This window comes from Octopus bimaculoides, chromosome 27 (genome assembly GCF_046866305.1).
Source record: "Octopus bimaculoides isolate indiv1 chromosome 27, ASM4686630v1, whole genome shotgun sequence".
Taxonomy (NCBI): domain Eukaryota; kingdom Metazoa; phylum Mollusca; class Cephalopoda; order Octopoda; family Octopodidae; genus Octopus; species Octopus bimaculoides.
In genome coordinates this window covers 14,713,016-14,734,611 of record NC_142954.1, presented here as the reverse complement: position 1 = coordinate 14,734,611, position 21,596 = coordinate 14,713,016, and the positions used below count along the sequence as shown (strand labels likewise).

Sequence of the window (21,596 nt, the reverse complement as noted above, 5' to 3'; positions counted from 1 at the left end):
GCTTAGTGGTATTTTGTCTGTCTTTATATTCTGAGTTCAAATTCTGATGAGGTCGATTTTGCCTTTCATCCTTCCAGGGTCAATAAATTAAGTACCAGTTGCGTACTGGGTCGATCTAATCGACCGGCACCTGCACCCAAAATTTCGGCCCTTGTACCTAGAGTAGAAAAGAATCTTATCATTTGTGCAGGACTCATCCTTTCATCCTCCTTTCAAGCCCTGCGTCAGTGGGGTGCTTCATGACAGGGGTCAGATCAGGATGGATCTGGAAGTCTCTAGTGTGGCCCCTTCACATAGGCGGCACATGGTTGATAGGTGCTTGAGGTTGGAAGCGGAAATGACAACCTCCCTCAACAACTCCATGTGTGACTAAGCAACCCTCTTTTGGATTCATACCCCTTGCTTCAGTTGAGGAAGGTCCTAGAAAAGGTGGGCTAAACATTGTTCATTCCTATACATTCGGGTGGATAATTGCACCCACCAAAACATCACCTTCTGCAGTCGAACTGTGCAAAAGAAGCATGAAGTTCTTCTGAAAGTTGCCTGCTGGAATGTTCATACACTAATGGAAAGACAGATTGATACCACAACCATAGACCCACCCTGATGTTGGACTGCACTCATTGCACTGAACTCACCCGATATGAAATCGATATTGTGGCTCTCAGCGAAACTTGCTTTGCTAAAGAAGGATTTGTAACAGAAGCTTTTGGCTACATGTTTTTTCTGGAAAGGTTTTCCAAGGAACGAGCAGTGCATATATGGTGTGGGCTTAACCACCAGGAACACACTGCTTCCCAAACTTCCTGAGATACCAGTTGGTATCAATGAAAGACTGATGACTCTGTGGCTGGAGGTTAAACTAACCACTGTATCAGTGTGTTTGCACTGTCTCTTGACTGACATGAAGATGTCAAGGACTCTTTTTATGACGAGCTGGAAAGAACACATGACTAAAATATTCTTTTCTACTCTAGGCACAAGGCCCGAAATTTTGGGGGAGGGGGCCAGTCGATTAGATGGACCCTAGTACGCAACTGGTACTTAATTTATCAACCCCAAAAACATGAAAGGCAAAGTTGACTTTGGCAGAATTTGAACTCAGAACATAAAGACAGGCAAAATACCGCTAAGCATTTCACCCAGTTTCTGGTAATGTTTCTGCCAGCTCGCCGTCTTATACATTTTCCGATATTTTTTTCTACTCTAGGTACAAGGCCCAAAATTTTGGGGTGAGGGTCCAGTTAATTAGATTGACCCCAGTGTGCAACTGGTACTTAAATTATCGACCCCGAAAGTATGAAAGGCAAAGTCGACCTTGGTGGAATTTAAACTCAGAACATAACAGCAGATGAAATACCGCTAAGCATTCCGCGTGCTAACGTTTCTACCAGCTCGCTGCCTTCATGTGACTAAAATAATGGAAATCAAACAATACAGATGTAAAATTCTGGCTCTGAATGAAGAATTATACGAAATTGCTGGTAGAGAAAAAAGTAAGAAAAATGTAACAAAACCGAAATTTAACTTTGGAGTAGAAATTTGTAGGGATTGTCTCCAAATATTTGCAAGATGTCTTGCTGATGAAGACATTTTGAAAGAAAAGTAACTGAAATTGTTCTATCAAAGCAAACTGATACAGGACTAACTGAAAAACTGTCATGCTTTATTTGAACAAGTGAAAGGTCTTTCTTACACTGGATTTGGCATTCCTGAGAAGATGAAGTTGTATTTGGTAAATCTAGAAGCACATTTCTGTAAATTCACCAGTATTCGTACTACAACTTTTTAGAACAGTCTTGACTAAAATTCCTTTATCAAGTTGTGTGGAGAAAAAACAAATTTTAAACTTGCTATGTGTTATATTAACGGTTGTGAAATATGTGAATAAAATTAGACATCAGAGCAACTATATGAAATATAAGAATTTAAGAATATTTGAAAATGTTAGATTGGAATATGATGAACATCTTTAGTGAGGTGGTCTTTCTTTCTAGTGGACAGGTTCTGAGAAGACTTTGGAAACTGAAAAATACAGTTTAGAATTTTCTAGGAGGTAAAAAATAAAAAATAAAAAAAGAACTGTTTGAAGTAGGAGTATTTTTATTTAGTAACGACTGGTTATTTCAAATAGCGTATTTTGTCAATTACATAAATTTGAAAACAGCAGGACAAGAAGAAATGTTTTCGTTGTTCAGTAAATGATAGTCAAGGTGAAATGATAACTGTTCCTCTCTTAACTAGAAAATAATTTTAACTGATTTTTGTCCTTGAAAGAACAGAGAGAATGTGTTGAAGATAACAGATCTTTTATAACATATGTCTAAAAATAATTCAAGTTACTGTAAGAGTCATTTGAAAGAAGTTTCTTTTTTTGTGATTTTGCTATTGAAGACAACAGCACACTGATGTTTATTTATAAAACCATTTTTACAAAAATGCCCAGTAACATACAAATCAGACTTATTGACTTGGAAATATTAATTCATCATTGAACTCTGTATTTTACGAGTTTCCTTCAATTCCAAAAGCTGTTGATATCTCTGGTGATTTACTTCCGTCAACATTTCTCAGAAATAAGAAAATTTACCCAAAGTTTACATCTTTCGTTTCTAATCTAACCCAACAATTTTATCCAGCAAAATGATAAATAAACGAAACCAAGTTAAGACCAACTGATTTAAACTTGAAGAATTCTCGGATCTTTTCTGTTCTCTGCTGCTTTTGGAAACTAATTTTTAAAAAATTTCACTTCATTTCGGAAGAAACCAGAAGCCTGGAAATTTCATTAAAGTAATCTTTTATTGGATCTATTCGGTTTGGCTGCCAGCATCAATTTTGTTCGAATTGATTTCATATCCAGTGTAATGCTACACTTTTAATAGGCCAATGAATAATGTTAAAATCATTTTCGCTATAAATCAATAAAGAGTTATTAGAAATTATAGTTTGAAAATTTTGGGTCATTTTAGCCAATTGTAAGCCACAGACACATTCATGTCTGTTTTCATAGTAACAAGCAGAACATGGGAACTCTTTTGTCTGCGAGAAAGCATGTGTTAACACATATATTGAAACCACTTGTTTTACCTATCTATTGACAATTGAGCACGTGAATTTATGAACTGGTCAACAAAATGCTTGTTTTTTTTTATAAAATAGTTAATTTGTATTGGGCTATTTTGTTTTTAGATAAATCTTTTAAGTTTATGTTATCACATTAAATGCATATTGAATGCTTAAAACTACGAAATATGTATTGTTTACTTGTTTTTTCTTCTTGTCATTGAGGTGGTTGTGAGGTGTGTTAAAAATAACAGCTAAATAACGTTTTTGGATAAATCTTTTTTAAGTTTGTGCTATCGCAATGCTTAAAACTACAAAAGATGTATTCTTTACTCTTTCTTGACAATATGTGCTATTTTCAGGATGTTGACAAAATGATAGCCTCCAACTTCTGTTTCCTTACTGGGTGAAAATAATCAAACTTTAAACATTTTTAAAAACATTTTTCTGGAAAAAGTGAAATAACTCTAGCAATTCAGCTTGGAAAAGTATATTAATGTGCCAAATTTTAAAATCTTTGATAAATTTTAATTTTTGAACTGCTGGCAACCAAACCAAATAGATCCCTTTTATTTTTTACATGTTTCACTCATTAGACTGTGGCCATGCTGGGGCGCTGCCTTGAATCTTCAGTCGAATGGATGAATCGACCCCAGTGCTTATTTTTATTTCTTTGGCAATTACTTGTATTTGGTCTCAGACCTGTCAATGATTTTACAGCTGGTTGTTCTTTAATTTCCGTAAAACTTTTTTTATTTATTTTTGCTTTCATGATATGTCACACACAGCCATTGAGTTTCATATTCATGGCTTGAGTAGTGAAGTACACTCGCACAATGTATGTGTGTATGCATGTGTGTATGTATGTATGTATGTATGTATGAATGAAAGATAATGGGTGAACGTGTGTGTGTGTGTGTGTGTTGAGTTTTATGTATTTGTATTCATTCATACACACACACACACACACACAAACATACACTTGCACAAAGAATGTATGTATATATTTATGTATGTACATATATATGGTAGATAATGGGTATACATGTGTATTTGTGTATACGTGTGCATATGTCAGTAAATACAGATACATAAAGCTGAACATGCTTGCACACACATATACCCATTATCTTTCATATACACGTACATACATACATTCATTGTGCAAGCGTGTGTTTGTGTGTGTGTGTGTGTGTGTGTGTGTGCATGATTGAATACAAATATGTAAAGCACAACATGCTTGCACATCGACACACACACACATACGAACACACACACACATTCACCCATTAAGTTTCATATACACGTTTCATATACACATTACATACATACACCCATTATGTTTCATATACACATACATAACATACATACAGTAAAGGCGCAAGGCCTACTGGTTAGTCTGTTGCACTCATGATCGCTAGATCGTGGGTTCGATTTCCAGACTGTGCAGTCGTTGTGTTCTTGAGCAAAACATTTCATTTCCCATTGCTCCAGTCTCCTTTCCGGTCAAGGGGGAGTGTTGGCCTACTCGCCTAGCCAGTGGGGTGCTGTCATCTTATGGCTAAAACAATGCAAAGTGCATTGTGAGTAGCAATGCGTAACATCTGATTGTCCGGTCGGTCATGTGACATGACATACATACATTACATAGATTGTGTGAATGTGTTTCATTATTCAAGTCATGAACATGAATGTCAGTGTGTGTGTGTGTGTGTGCATGCACGCTCGCTCACTCTATCATCTGTTTCACTTTCCACTGGCTTCAAAGCAAATGTTGCCTTCAACATGTCATGAAAACAAAAGTAAATAGATAGAAACTTTTTACGGAAATTAATGAAGTCTGTGACAGCTCTGAGACCTAATACAAGTGATTGTTTTTTTCTTTTTCTTTTTTTAAGCTTAGTACTTATCCTATCGGTCTCTTTTGCTAAACTGCTAAGTTATGGGAATATAAAAGCATCAACAATTATGATGGTGGCGAGCTGGCAGAAACGTTAGCATGCCGGGTGAAATTTGAACTCAGAATGTAAAGACAGACGAAATACCTCTAAGCATTTCGCCCAGCATGCTAACGATTCTGCAAGCTTGCCGCCTTCATAATTGTTTATTATTAACAGCAAATTAGTTGTCTTCATAAACCGTAACATTCAGTCTGCTAAAATGAATTCACAAACACACGTATAGCATCCAAATGTACATCTTTTTCCCTCTGTTGATATTATGCTCATGTCACATGAATGTAAATTTAATGTTTATCGAGCATTAACTTCCAAATCTCCATTTTCTTTTGTTTTCTTTTAAATATATATATATATATATATATATATATATGTAACATATGGTATAATTATAAACAGGGCAAATTTTAGCCATTTCTCCACAGACTGAAAAAAAATGATGAACAATCTGGGGTTGATTTCTTTGACTAAAAAAGCCTTCAAGGCAGTGCTCCAGCATGGCTGCAGTCTGATGACTGAAACAAGTAAAATGATTTTAAAAAAAATAAAGAATAAAATTAAGAAAAATGGGTATTTTGTTACGAAATTTTCTACAGATGATATAAATTATGATTATATTGGAATTTAATGTAAAAAAAAGACACAAGAAAAATTGGTAGGTGCACACATGTACATCCTTCTTCTTCTTCGGTCCATTGGTACCTTTGAACAGCACATCAAGCAGTCAGTAATAGCCAATTATTTCCGTCTCTGGCCATCCAGTATGCTTCTTCCCAGCTGATGTTCAGTCTGTGTAGGTCTTCTTCGAAGGTACTATGCCATGTCTTCCTTGGCCGGCCTCTTTTTCTCTTATCTTCCAGCAGTATCCAGCCCATGGTTGTTTTGGCAAGCCTCTCCCCTGGGAGACTTAGTATGTGTCCAGTCATTCTCATTCCTCATTCGGTTACAGTTCCATGCAGGAGCCTTACTCTTGCTGCTTGAAGAATGGCTTCATTTGTCATTCTGTCTTGATAAGCATGCAGGAGTCTTACAAGAAAGGACAACAAAAATGGAAAGGGAAGCAGCAAAGACAGAGCTGAGAATCAGCAGTCAAAAAACAAAGGTTAATGCTAGTCAGGAAACGGGTGGAAAGTATACCAGTGAAAGTTGGACATGAACCACATACATACTAACACAAAACAATTTTCTACATGATGTGTGTCAATATGTATGTATATGCCTGCACCAGGCATGTGCTGTCAGTAATTACTCAGGGTAGGCAGTTGGTGACCTTTATGTAGTAAAACACACAAAAGATAAGCAAAAACACAGGCATGTGACTGAGTTGAAGGCAGATTTACTTCTGCCTTTATAGCGTGTAAAGAAAACGTTGTTGTAAGAATGTACGCTGCACGTGTACTACAGCAGTACTGAGATTGCAAAGCAGGGGGTGAATTATGCCTACCTAATCTGCAAAAAAAAAAACTGTTTTGCATTTTATGCGTAGTAATCTGAGTAACCTTCATAATTTTATTGAATTGGGTGTATGCTTTGCCATGAGAGGAAAATATTGCTATCAACCTATTTTATTCTAGGTGGTACGTTCCTGGCATGCACCAATTTTTTTCCCATTAAATTCTGATATCTATTCTACTTGGAAAGTGTTTGTAGAAAATTTCATTAAAATTGCCTGTTTTTCTGAAAGTCACAAGGAGATAATTGAGGAGTGGGAGACACACTTCTGTCGGTATGCCTAAAACTGGTATCTCTTCCTCACCCCTTTCCTCCAGGAAAGAAATATTTTGAAATGAATAAACTTGACTCAGTGGTGTGGAACATGGTCTCTCAAATAATTGTGCTCTTGTAAGATGAAGCTGCTTAAGTCAGACATCTATTAGCATTTAGAAGTGTTCTTGTGGTAGAGGAGATGTGTATGTATTTGAATTACAAAAGCAAACACTTATACTCACAGAAAATTGAAGAATTTGAGGTTTTTAAAGTTATTTTGAATGACGAATTCAAATGTACAACTGGGTTATAATTGCATTCCTGTGTCTCCAGCTGACTGTTCAGAGCTGTAACGAACACGTCCGACCACTAGTTTGGCCTATTTTGTCAAGCACTTGTCTCAAGTAGATGTGTGAAAAAAACAGAAATTGGAATTCTGAAGGAAGTGTCTATAAAATGGTAACTTCACTCATTTAACTCATTAGCACTCATTTAACCCCATTACTCTATCAAATGTGATGCTTATTTATTCACATTGTCTTTGGATTAATCATGGATTAATCATGGATTATCTTGGAGAAAAGTACGGGGTGGGGCAAAATGACCTGATACATCTGTAAGTTTAATAACATTTTTTCCATTCTTTTCTCTATTTCGCTTTCATTAAACTTACAAATGTGTCAGCTCATTTTGCCCCACCCTGTATAATGGGACCAAATATCTCTCTTGTTGACCACCTCCTGTCTATCATAACAGTTTGTTGCAACACCTTCTAAGCAAAATGCTTGTATTTTTTTTGTCTTGTGTGGGAGATGATGTAAAACTGGTAAAGTTCAATATGATGGGAATTATGTCAATGCAGATCATCATCTTTTGATGTTTGTTTTCCATGCCGGCATGGATGGCTTGACAGGTGCAGGCAAGCTGGAGGGCTGCACCAGGCCCCAGTTGTCTATTTTGGCCATCGTTTCTATAGCTGGATGCCCTTCCTAACACCATACATTACTGAGTGTTCTGGGTAGTTTATTATGTGGCACTGACACAAGTGCCTTCGTACGTCGCACTGGCATGGGTGCTTTTGTACATGGCACCAACATGATTTGCTCTCTTATGTAGCACCTGCACAGGTGTTTTCATGCAAGGCAATTCTTCATGTGACTCTGTCATGGGAGTTTTTCACACGGCACTGAAAAAAATTTGTTCCTTTCTCAATTTCAAGATTTTATTCTTCAACTTTGTTAGTTCTTGACTGAAACCTCCACAATAAACACCTCCATATTCTTACTGTTTGTTCTTTCCGAAAGCCTGTAGATGTCACCATGGACCTGGGTGCAGGGGGTGCGAGCACACCCACTAAAATTTTCGTAGGGAGCAAAATCAAAATTTGTACCCCTTACTTACTTTTCTCAGGCTTAGAAAACTGAATAAAAAATAATCTGTAAAAAGTGACTCAGATTTCTTCTCAAAGAACAAAGATAAATAAATAAATAAAAACATGACCTTATTTGTAAATATTTTGGGGCCTGGTTTTGCAACCATTAAGCAAATTTTGTTCCCAAGCCAGTGGATATCACATATCCTGCCTCAATAATTTAACTTTATTTAAGGTGGTGAGGTAGCAGAATTGTTACTGCCCCAGGGTAAATGTTTAGCAACATTCTGTCTGTCTTTACATTTTGCATTCAAGTGCTGCTGAAGTTGATTTTGCCTTTCATTCTTTGGGGTCAATAAAATAAGTACCAGTTGGATCCTGGGGTTGATGTAATCAACCTACTCCCTCCCCCAAAATTGCTGACCTTGTGCCAAAGCTTAAAACCAATAATTTACACTTTATTTGGAGAGTAAATTCCAATAATTGGATTATGTCCGTTATAGAATCTGTAACTGTAACGTGAATGTTTTCACCCAAAATTCAAGACATCATGGTTTTAATTGTAGATTTATCATCCGCCAGAACAATTCTTATGCTTGAACACTAAACATTTCTCAGTTTACCTCATCTCATTGGTTCTGGAAAATTCTTCAAAAGAAATTGTCTTCTTGTATGTCTGTGACAGCATTAACTGAGGGGGTGTTATTTTATTTTAAGAGGATGTGAGTTGAAGGCTGTTTAGCTGTTGTTTCTAGCAGGTCAAGCTACATGGATTTTCTCATTGTTTTTGCTCTTCAGTGGTGAAATAAAATAATTATATAAATATTGAATTAATATGACAGCCAAATATATCGTTACAATGAATTAAAAACATTTGCCTGAGATTATCCTTACAATTAGGTGCAAGCGTATGTAGTAAGAAACTTGCTTCCAAACCACATGGTTCCGGGTTCGGTTCCAATGAGTGGCACCTTGGGCAAGTGTATTCTACTATAGCTTTACGCTGACCAAAGCCTTGTGAGTGGATTTGGTGGACAGAAACTGAAAGGAGCTCATCGTATATATATATATATATATATATATATATATATATATATATAATATATAGTTTTAGGGAAAATAACCAAGTTTCAAGAACTCATCGATGAAAATCACATATAGAAAAATTAACAATTAAAAGCACAATAAATGAGTATAATATAAAGCAAAGTAAATATCATAAGATAAATATAATAAAATGATTACACGTGTTTCATAACTAATTTTCAAATAGAAAGGAAATTTAAATCAATTAAAATCAATTGAAATTATCGAAAATTAAATTCTATTCAAAAATATAGCTAATCGTCAGATCTTAAGTAGAACAATAATTAGATATATATATCTCAACCAACAATAAGTACCAAATGAATTAATATGAAATACTAATTTTATAAAGATAGAAAAATTATTAAAAATATCAAAATAATAACCATTCAATAATCCTCCCTTCCTCCATTATAATAACATGTATATTATATACAAAAAACAGCTTATATAAATTATCATTGTTTTAAATTATCTTTGTTTTAAATACAATTTGAACGAAGTTTAAGTTTAAAATAATAATGAAGATAAAATTAGTACATATTTAACCGGTGTAATAGTTAAAGCTATCTTTATAGATTATTTTTAATAGATAACTTATTTAACACTTAATCATTTATAAGTTATAGTTTCATTTCTACATAATATTAGAACTTCGATTTGAATAGTGTTGTTATATTTTCGATTATTTTTGTTTGATAATATTTGATTAATAATTAGTCTTTATTGTTTATAATATCGTTAAAGGTTTTTTTATTAAAACTTTGTATATATATATAAAGTTTAATCTTTTATTCTTAATAATTTTTTTCTTTCCTAATTTTTTCATTCATAATTTTTTCATTCATAATTTTTTCATTCAGATTTTTATTCTTACGTTTGTAGAAATAAATATTCTTGTATTTTTCTATTATTCAATTGATTTTAATGATAATTAAATAAACGTTTTTAGCTTTAAATAGTATAGCTTTAACTATTACACCGGTTAAATATGTACCAATTTTATCTTCATTATTATTTTAAACTTAAACTTCGTTCAAATTGTATTTAAAACAAAGATAATTTAAAACAATGATAATTTATGTAAGCTGTTTTTTGTATATAATATACATGTTATTATAATGGAGGAAGGGAGGATTATTGAATGGTTATTATTTTGATATTTTTAATAAATTTTCTATTTTTATAAAATTAGTATTTCATATTAATTCATTTGGTACTTATTGTTGGTTGAGATATATATATCTAATTATTGTTCTACTTAAGATCATAGAATGGCAGCACCCTCGATACTTTTCAAGTCCTCCAAGGGTGGTGCAAGAAAGGGACCATGTTATCTTCAGTCAGACAATATGGTTTGAATGCTTGTAACAGAGGGGTTTCTGCTAAAGGCATCCAAAGGAAGTGAGTTTCAGCATGAAATGTCAGTCTCTAGGCTAAGGACTACCTGAGGCTTTGGTATAAAAACACTTGTCCAAGGTGCTGTGGTATTGAACCCAGAATCATGTAGTTGTGAAGTGACTTCATCACTACGCAATTTTGCCTTTGTTCATCAGTCACTTCACATAATACTGTGTGCATGACTAGTAAACTGTTGGTTATCTGGTATACTATCCACCCAGCCACCTGACTTGGCTAAGCAACAACACCATCACACTGATGTAAAAGATGAACACATAAGACAATAATGGAAGTCTCTGTAAGGTTGTGCAATGTGTTAAAATTAACAGCTAAATTACCATACTGACTTAGGAAAAAAGGAAGGACACATGAAACAACTTTGATAGTCGTCTCCATGTGGATTCTCTGGCTTTTAGAAATTGTAGCTACAAGTGACTGGTTCATGGCATATCCATTGGTTATAATAACAAGGGAGCATCTGTGTGATTTGGGCAGAACAAACACCATGGCTTTTCCATTTGGGTGGCTTATTGTTTTCCTCAGTACTATGTATCCCTTGCCCCTGAACTGGCTCTTATGCGGGGCCGTCGTAGGATTTCCGAGCGAGATCGTTGCCAGTGCCCCTGGACTGGCTCATGTGCGGGCAACACATGAAATCTTTCGAGCGAGATCGTTGCCAGTGCCCCAGAACTGGCTCTTATGCGGGGCCGTCGTAGGCTTTTCGAGCGAGATCGTTGCCGGTTCACCTGGACTGGCTCATATACGGGCGACACATGAAATCTTTCGAGCGAGATCGTTGCCAGTGCCCCTGGACTGGCTCATGTGCGGGTGACACATGAAATGCACCATTTTGGGCGTGCCCGTTGCCAGTGCCGCCTGGCTGGCCTTCGTGGGATTTTCGATCGAGATTATTGCCGGTGCCTGTGGACTGGCTCTTGTGCAGGTGACACATGAAATTTTTCAAGCGAGATCGTTGCCAGTGCCCCTGGACTGGCTCTTGTGCGGGTGACACATGAAATTTTTCGAGTGAGATCGTTGCCGGTGCCCCTGGACTGGCTCTTGTGCGAGTGACACATGAAATGCACCATTTTGAGCATGACCGTTGCCAGTGCCGCCTGGCTGGCCTTCGTGGGATTTTTGAGCGAGTCGTTGCCAGTGCCTCTGGACTGGCTCTTGTTCGGGTGGCACGTGAAATGCACCATTTTGAGCGTGGCCGTTGCCAGTACCGCCTGACTGGCCTTCGTGCGGGTGACATGTAAAAGCACCCACTACACTCTCTGAGTGGTTGGCGTTAGGAAGGGCATCCAGCTGTAGAAACTCTGCCAAATCAGATTGGAGCCTGGTGTAGCCATCTGGTCCACCAGTCCTCAGTCAGATCGTCCAACCCATGCTAGCATGGAAAGTGGACGTTAAATGATGATGATGATGATGATGATGAAGGTAGTGAGCTGGTAGAATCATCAACACATGAGGCATTTTGTCTGTTTTTACGTTCTGAGTTCAAATTCCACCAAGGTTAACTTTGCCTTTCATCCTTTCAGGTTGATAGAATAAGTACCAGTTGAACACTGGGGTCGATGTAATCAACTTACCCCCTTCTCCCTGAAATTGCGGGCCTTGTGCCCAAATTTCAGACCAACATATACTCACATTCAATACTCTAGTTGTATCACTGTTTAAGTTTTACTTGACATGCTTGCATGGGTCAGACAGAATTTCTTAAAGCAGATTTTCTATGGTTGGATGCCCTTCCTGTCACCAACTCTCACCTGTTTCCAAGTAAGGTAATATTTTCACATGGTTGGCTCTGTTTACACAGAAGATTGGAAGTGAAGGGTGCCGCTTGCCTGATGATGACAATTGTTTACAACTATCAGATGATGTCAAAGCAAGGAGACAGTAATACATGCGCACACATAGAAATTGGGCTTCTTTTAGTTTCCATCTGCCAAATTCACTCACAAGTTCCTGGTAGGCCCAGTGTTATAATAGAAGACACTCATTCAAGATGCCACACAGTGGGCCTGAACCTGAGACCAGGTGGTTGGTTACTAAATCTCTTGATCACACAGCCATGCTTGCATACATGTGTTTGCGTGTGTATGACAGGCTTCTTCATAGTTTCCATCCAATAAATTTCACTGATGTTATTGGTCAACCCAATTCTGTAGCAGACACTACACTTGGTCAAGATGATGTGCAGTCAGGACTCACCCTACATGGGCTTTGTGCCAGCGGCACGTAAAACGTACCCTTGTCAGTGCCTCTGCTGGCGCGACATAGAATCACTCATGTCGGTGCCACTTAAAGAGAACCCAGCACACTCTGTAAAGTGGTTGGTGTTTGGAAGGGCATCCAGCCATAGAAATCAGGCCAAATCAGACTGCAGCCTGGTGCAGCTCTCCTGCTTACCAGCTCTGGACAAATTGTCCAACCCATGCCAGCATGGAATGGAAAACAGACGTTAAAGGGTGATGATGATTATGATGATGATGGTGATGATGAAACCTGTCTTGTATTTTATCATTTGTGAAATGATGACAATGACAAGACTGAACTTTGGTGTGACTTGAACTTGGGATACAGTGAATTGGTGCCAAAGAATTTAAGCTGTTTCTCTACCAGTTCTGTCACATCACCACACTGTCCACCATCACCAACACCCCCCACTGCTATACAAATCAACGTTTATAGAAGGTGGGGGGGGGCGGCGAGTGATAGTAGTAGTAGTAGTAAACTTTTGCATGGCTTACCACCACCACCTTAGCCGTACCATTTACAGAGTCCACACTCTTCAGTCTGAGAGTAACTTCCGCCTTTCTTCTCCACCTGTCTTGGAGGTCCCGCAAATGGCCACCCCCACTCACGTCTTCTCCTTACACCGTGTCCTAACAACAGAAGCACAGATAAGTACAAGGGGAGGAAGGACAGGGGGTTTGACCAGTGTTTAAAAGTGCGGTAACCCTTGGTTTGATAGGTACAAATTGTTAATAGTGGGAGGTGCTGCTGTAATTGTAACTCCTCCCATTTATTTACTTACCCCGCCTTTCTTCACATGCAAGTGTATGTATATGCTTGCATGTATGTATACATATAGATAAACAAACACACTATGCATATTCAGAGACAGTGCGTGTGTATGTGTGTGTGTGTGTGTATATATATATATATATATAAAGTGTATATGTAAATGTGTGAGTATGTATGTATGCATATATGTATATATACAGGCACGTTCTCACAGACACGGACGCATACACACACACACATATATAGGAGACAGCATGGGTAGAAATGATTTATGTAAGGTCACACACATTGAATGCAACATTAACACGCACGCACGCACGCACACACACACACACACACACACACACACACACACACACACACACACACACGCAAAGCATCAACTACAGTAAATTTAGCAGAACACTTAATATAACAAATTGTAGTTATACACACTCTTATATTTAGACATCGTTGCATGTGTACCCACAGTAACTCCCCTTTTAAAAAAAGAAACCAACAAAAAATAAAACAAGATAAAAAAAAACAGGAAAATAAAACACTTGTATTAATAATATCTCCATTCATTGACATAAACACATGGCAAGATAATTACACAAATGCACAATTATTTACACATATCTATACAAATATATACAATCATATACTTTCGTACCGGCACGTAGAGAGCCATATGAACGTGTATACTTAGGTACGTATATAAACACCAGCGTATATATATATATATATATATATATATATACATATAGAAAGACAGCAACACGCACATATATGTGTGCAGACATACTTGTAGAGTTACACATGAGCACGCAAGCACAACTGTAGCAGTAACATTGGTAGTAAGAACAAAAAGAAGGGAAAAAAAGTAACAATCACAGCCATAGAATCAACACGAAATCCACCACCACCACCACCACCAGCAATACCACCACTATGAACTACACTACCATCTCCACCAACATCATTAGAAAGGATACCAGCACTCTAACTTTTACTACCAACGCCAATACTACAATCACCACCACCACCACCACCGCCACCACTACTATCATCACCACCAACAATGCTATTGTAGCCGATGTTATCCTCACCCCCCCCGTCCTCCCGTCATTCACCTCCACGAACAATAACAGCAACAACAAGGGCTATCATATCCAGACGAAATTATCCACATGATGCTTCTGTTGTTACGAAGAGATTCTGCCGAAAATAGACTTTAGTTTCTCTCTCAGTTGATCACACCACAACTGATGTGTATATGTGTGTGTGTGTGTGTGTGGATGTCACCTCCATTGGTGACCTGTAGAGGTCATGCAGGTTTTGGGGTTGCAATCATTTTGTGATTTAGATACTGCCTCTCTGTATAGTTAGCTGGCCTCTGTTGCGAAGCCGACTTCTGCGACATTGATTTAAATCATTTATTTAAAGGTAAAAGAAACAGATATGTTTTGTACCATGCACTGTAAATACCGCTTTTCTATTCTGCTTTGTTCACACTAACATTGTGGTCGTCTTAGTAACTCTCATTAATTTTATTTATGAATTTCTATTGTTATTCCTTCTCTGACACTGAAAGCTGTGTGGTTAAGAAGTTTGTTTTTCAACTACAAGGTTCTGAGCTCACTGTTACAGTATGGTATCTTGAGCAAGTATTTACGGTAGCCCTAGGCCAACCAACATCCCGTGAGTGAATGTGGTAGACGAACTGAAAGGCAATTTGTTTTATACATGCGTACGTGCGTGTGTGTGTGTGTTGATATCTTTGATTATTATGAATAAATGTCGATGTCATGCAAGAGGCGTCATTAATTTTCAGCATTCTGTGGAAACGTGTCTAGTCATGAGGAAATGTTACCTTGCTTGGATACAAATGAGTGTCAAGACAGGAAGGGCATTGCAGCCGTAGAAGATCTGCCTCAATAAACTTCACATGACCCGTGAAAACTTAGAAGACTTATGCATGTGCATGTGTGAACATAGGCTATCATTATCGTTTAACGTCCATTTTTCATGCTGGCATGGGTTAGACGGTTTGACTGAAGCTGGTAAGCAGAAGAGCTGCACCAGGTTCCAGTATGTTTTAGCTTGGTTTCTACAACTGGATGCCCTTCCTAATGCCAACCGCTCTGCAGAGTGTACTGGGTGCCTTTTACATGTCACTGGCACGGGTATCTTTTACATGTCAGCAGCAAGGGTGCTTTTTACGTGTTACCGGCACTGGTACCTTTTACATGTCAGTGGTACGGGTGCCTTATATGTATCATTGGCACAAGTGCCTTTTACATGCACTAGCACAGGTGCCTTTTACGTGTCACTGGCACTGGAGCCCTTTACGTGTTACTGGCACGAGTGCCTTTTACGTGTCAGTGGCAAAAGTGCCTTTTATGTATCGCTGGCATGGGTACCTTTCACATATTACCAACAAGGGTGCCATTTACGTGTCACTGGCACGGATGCCTATCATGATGATCGATATTATACCTGGTGATACTGGCTGGCATGGCATGATTCAGTTTTGATCCAAAGTTGCTTTCCTGTTAGATGGTTTAGGAGCTAGACATTCCATTTGGCATGCTTTCTCTTAGACATTCCACTTTGGCATGTTTTCTATAGCCAGGTGCCCTTCCTTACATTTACCCTTTATAGAGTGTATTGGGTGCATTTTATCATGGTTCCACCCCTGGAAAGATTGTCATATCTTTGGCAAGTCTAAAACCTCCTTTCACCCTTATGTTCCCTGTTTGTTTATCATTCATTTTACTCAGTGTACTTTGCATTTTATAGCACCATCACCAGTGAGGTAGTCTTGTCTCTTGCAAGACTTAAAGAGTTTTTGTTATTCAGTTGTCTTCATTCAACACAAAGAATGAGGCACTTCTCGTCTATGCAGATGCCCAGTGCTGGATTTACCATTGTGCTTAGGTGTGCTTAAGCACAGGACCTTGTTGACTAGGGTCTCTGTAAGGGGCCCTTAGTCAATGGGGTCCTGTCCACATTAGGGGCCTCATAATTAAATTAGCACAGCGCCTCATTTGTCCTAAATCTGGCACTGCAGATACCATATTGTTTAGTGCTATTTTTGTATAGTCTACGACAGTAGTTTCTAAACTGGATGGTATTGCACCCCCTGGGGGTGGGGGCAGTGGAAAGTTCCAAGGAGGCGTTGAAGAAAGTGGGGTGCTAATGGGGTGGCGATTCATGTGATAACAACAAAATTACAGGTTGATTAGGTTATGTTTTATTTGTAAAATACAGTTGTTTTGAATTTGCTTTAGAAAGGGGTCTATGTTTGTGATGGTTAGTTGGGGTGAGGTGCTAGGGGGCAGCAACCCAAAAAAGTTTGGGAACCACTGATCTAGAACTTTCTTATTTTATTCACCTTATGTTGAAGTATGTGCTACTGTCCTTTAATTTCCAAATGTTATTTGATTGTTTTGTGATATTCTTCTTTACAATTTACAGGAACATAATAATGTGATTGTTATATTGCTTCTTGAATCTGCCTTTTGCAATGCTTTTATACCAAAATTGCTTATTTCGGTATTGCAGTTAGGTTCATTCAGTTTTGTATATAACAGCTTGTGTGTTGCAGGACAATATGGCTAATTTTTCTGCTTAAGAATCACATAGTTCTGTACTGTCATATGCACCCATGTTTATGAATGGCAAAAGGTCATTTCTGGAATAAAAAAAAATTAAATAAATAAATGCACCCTTTTAAAGCCTAACCAGGCTCATGGGCCCGGTTTCCCGATTTCAATGGCGTATGTGTTCCCCAGCTGGACGGGACGCCAGTCCATCGCAGTGTTACTCATTTTTGCCAGCTGAGTGGACTGGAGCAATGTGAAATGAAGTGTTTTGCTCAAGAACACAACGTGTTGCCCAGTCCAGGAATCGAAACCACAATCTTATGATCATGGTGCTGGCACCCTAACCACTAAGCCGTGCGCCTCCACCCTCTCTGGAATGGAGTACCATTTTCCTCACAGGGAATATATTTACATGATGCACCATTTTGAGCGTGGCCGTTGCCAGTACCGCCTGACTGGCCTCCGTAGGATTTTCGAGCGAGATCGTTGCCAGTGCCCCTGGACTGGCTTGTGCGGGTGGCACATAAAAGACACCATTTCGAGCGTGGCCGTTGTCAGTATCGCCTGACTGGCCTTCGTGCAGTTGACACGTAAAAGCACCAACTACACTCTCTGAGTGGTTGACGTTAGGAAGGGCATCCAGCTGTAGAAACTCTGCCAAATTTAGATTGGAGCCTGGTGTTGCCATCCGGTTTCACCAATCCTCAGTCAAGTCGTCCAACCCATGCTAGCATGGAAAGCGGACGTTAAACGATGATGATGATGATGATGATGATGATGGAGTATACATTTATTTACATGCTTATACACAAACACACACACACACTCACACACACACACACACACACACACACACACACAAGCTTAGAAATAATAGTACAACACTGAATATATAACAAGATACAAGTGCACAGTTGTTTTAAACTTTTCAACTTTTATTCAATTTAAACAAATTTGAATTTAGAAACAAAAACATATTTTGGATATGTTGTAAAAATATACAAAGAAAAATCCTTGAATTGACAAATCTCTTCTATTTTTTTTTTTTTTGTTCTCTTTTGTTTTTGAAATTTTTTGCAACACATCCATACGTGTTTGAAATGCATAAAAAGATCTAATTTTAAATCCATCTGCTTTTTTTAAAATGTGGTTTAACACATTTTGTGTAACATATTTGACAAAACTTAAATGATTTGGTTGAAGTAGACATTAAATATCCAGTTGAAAAAAAACCTGGTTTCAAAATGTTTTTTTTTTTACCTGTATTTGGATCAACACATCTGGTCACAGATATCTAGTCACAGACATCTGGTTAAACTTGGCTCAATGCATATGGATTTCAAAAGAGGAGAACACATTTAGCATGGATAAGCTTTAATACATTTGGTTCAATCAAATTTCTGGTTTAACATATGTCAACAATTTCATCAATACATTTTGTCCTTTAAAAAAAAACCCAAAATGTAACATCTTGATAAAATAAATAAAATGTATCTGATTTACACAGATTTTCTGGTTTAAATTTAAATTAACATCTACCATCCCATGTACCAAATCATTATCACATACTGCTACTCTAGGTATCCATTACTTTCACAGTTCATACCACCATCACATACCTCAACTGTAACTATAAACATCATACCATCACCATCACATACCTTTGTCCTCTTTGCATGAGACATATTGTTACCATCTCTATACACCACTACTATAACTATCCACGACCGTCCATACATACCTCTACTTTATCATCCACTACCATCACATCAAGTTGAACCAGTGAAAAATATGTCTTCTACTCTCTGTAGTCACATGACCTGATCAATGTAGCTGCCAAATCATTCTGAACAAACAACTTGAAGGTGATAATGTTGAATATGGTAAAGTCCAATTGTTATGAAGAATAACAGTTCTTAACAGTCTCAGTCTTTTGCTTTGCATGTGAGAGTAGAGGAAGACAATGGTGTTGGCCTTCAGTCAATTTCAACAACGGGGCAAACATATGACTCTATGGGTCGACTGTCTGACCAGAGAAGACCACTAGCAGCAACTGTCACGAAGTCAGTTTTGTGTGAGACTAGATGTGACCAAGGATTCAAAAGGTTGTCAGCAACATTGGAACACGGTCCCCACTGTAGGTGTTGTTGGAAGCATATGATGTCTGAAACCTACTGAAGGAAGGAAACAAAACTGTCATCCACCACCAACTTTTAGCCCCACCATTTCCATGTTATTTTGGGCATTTCCTCTACCTCACCCAGTATTCTCAAACTATACAGCATAAAACTGGTCTGCACACAATAAATAAATATATATATATATATATATATATATATGTCATGTGTGTGAGTGCAGTATCATAGCACTAGAATCTGTTCGTATTTCAAGTTATTTGTTGATATGCCATCTGATGAAAGCTGCTCTGGCATGAAAATTCAAAGTAATGGAAAAGAGTAGTCCACACACACACACACACACACACACACACACACACTTATGCGCTTCACAGGTGTTTTTGCAGCAATTTGGTCTTTTACTCATTCCAGTCATTGAGTTGTGGCATTGCTGGGGCACAGCCACAAGATTATGAACTTGGGAAGAAAAACAAGAAAAAAAAAAATGCAATCAAAAGAGGGAAAACACGGTGCCTTCATCACAGTATGTGAAGCCCACCCTGCCCTATAAAAGAATTAGTGACCAGCACACTAAACACTTCAAGATGTCCTGACAATATCTCTAAGCCAGCTCTGATTTTGGAACCATACAGTGTGAGTACAACAGGCTTAACAACAATGTTGCTGGGGGCAGACCCATGATGCATTAGAAAATACTATAAGAAAACTAAGAGCCAACCTATTAACAATGAAGAGAAAAATAGGACTACAACTGCTTTGGTAATCCAGATATTATTTACATTATTAATACAGATTCAAATGTGAAAATCAGTGTAAAAAAAATTGTCTTTGGCTTTGATATTAGACATTACAAGAAAAACACTAATTTCAGACTGAAGGGAAACAAGCCATTGACGGGACTTGATGCATTGTATATCTATCACATTATTTAATCATTTGCCAGAATACACTATGGTGGGGAACCTACCGTTGCCTCTTTTTAAATGAGGTAGTATAAACGTTTTTTTTTAAAATTTTAACTATTGTTTTATTGTGATTAGGTGATTCATCAACGTTGTGCTAGCATGATAGGTCACTGATGAAGGGCGTTACTTAATAAAGCTAATACGATTAAGTGAATGAGAAAGTGCCCATCAATGAAAATTAGAAATAAAGTATGAACAAAAAAAAAAAAACAAAACCAGAAGGTTTACATTTTTTTACCCTGTTTTAATACTATGACCATTCAAGACCCTAATCATGAATGGAGGAAAATGGTACATTGTTTTGATATGTGCAGAAGGGTGTGTGTTATGGGGTTTAAAATAGGTGCAGAGAAGTTGTTTTGTAGCTAATTAGTGTAATACTGGAATTCCTGTTAGATGTTGAGGTTTAAATGTTTAATGAGAAAGGTCTGTTTGATTTTGTACATAGTATCTGCCAACAGAGACCATCATCTCTAGTTTCCTTAGAATCTGTTCTTTCATTTAGATGTTTTACTATTGTCCAGTTTAACAAAGTGTTTCACCTCAGTTTAATGTTTGTAACAAGAAATAACTGCAGAAGTCAAATTACAACGCTTTGTTGTCTATTTAATAGCCCAGTCACGTGGCGGATGATGGATAAAAAGCTTGGATCCCGTCATTGAGCCTGTTGCTCAGTTTTTTTGTTTTTTTTTTCTATTTTTCAAATTTATACTTACAGCGTCAAATATCATTTACATTAAAAAAGATCGTTAACAATTCCTTTTATAACTGTTTGATTCTCTTCTGTATTTATGATTCATAAGGTTAAAAATAGAAATTGAATTCTGTAGAATTTTTTTTTTTGTTTTTGTTTTTTTTTATTTCATTGGAAATATATTTGCAAGACCTGCAGAAAGTTAAACCTTTTCCATAAGACTTAATTTTCTACTGTACATGAATAAATCTACATATAGGGTTATTCAAAAAGAAAGAGCAGATTTCAAATTTATTTTTAAAACAAACGGTAAGAGACACAAACACATTCTACATATTTCTTGATAGGGCAAGCTTTAAAGTTTATAGCTGAACACAATCAATTGAATTAAGCCTTAAATAAAATAATATTTTAATTTTGTATTAATGTTTCATTTTGTTCATTTTATTTAAAGTTGTATAATTTTCATTTGTGTAATCCCTTAGAAAATGGTGACGCCACAAGAAAAGTCTTTTTGTGTGCTGCAGTTTGAGAAATGCAAATCGATTGTGCAAGTGCAATGTGAATTTCACTGCCAATTCAATGAAAA

At 37.3% G+C, this 21,596-nt stretch overlaps 1 protein-coding gene across 3 annotated transcripts in view; it reads left to right on the top strand.

Annotated features, from left to right (window-relative positions):
- The window catches only part of LOC106869117 (uncharacterized), a 378,018-nt gene that overhangs the window by 6,063 nt on the left and 350,359 nt on the right, over positions 1-21,596 (top strand). For all 3 annotated transcript variants that reach the window (XR_008266910.2, XR_008266909.2, XM_089343460.1), the window contains exon 2: positions 21,493-21,596. This exon is cut by the window's right edge and continues 76 nt beyond it. Coding sequence is in view for 1 of the 3 variants with exons in the window: in XM_089343460.1 (XP_089199586.1) it covers positions 21,496-21,596 (101 nt within the window). In the remaining 2 variants the exon portion in view is untranslated. The remainder of the gene's footprint in view (positions 1-21,492) is intronic.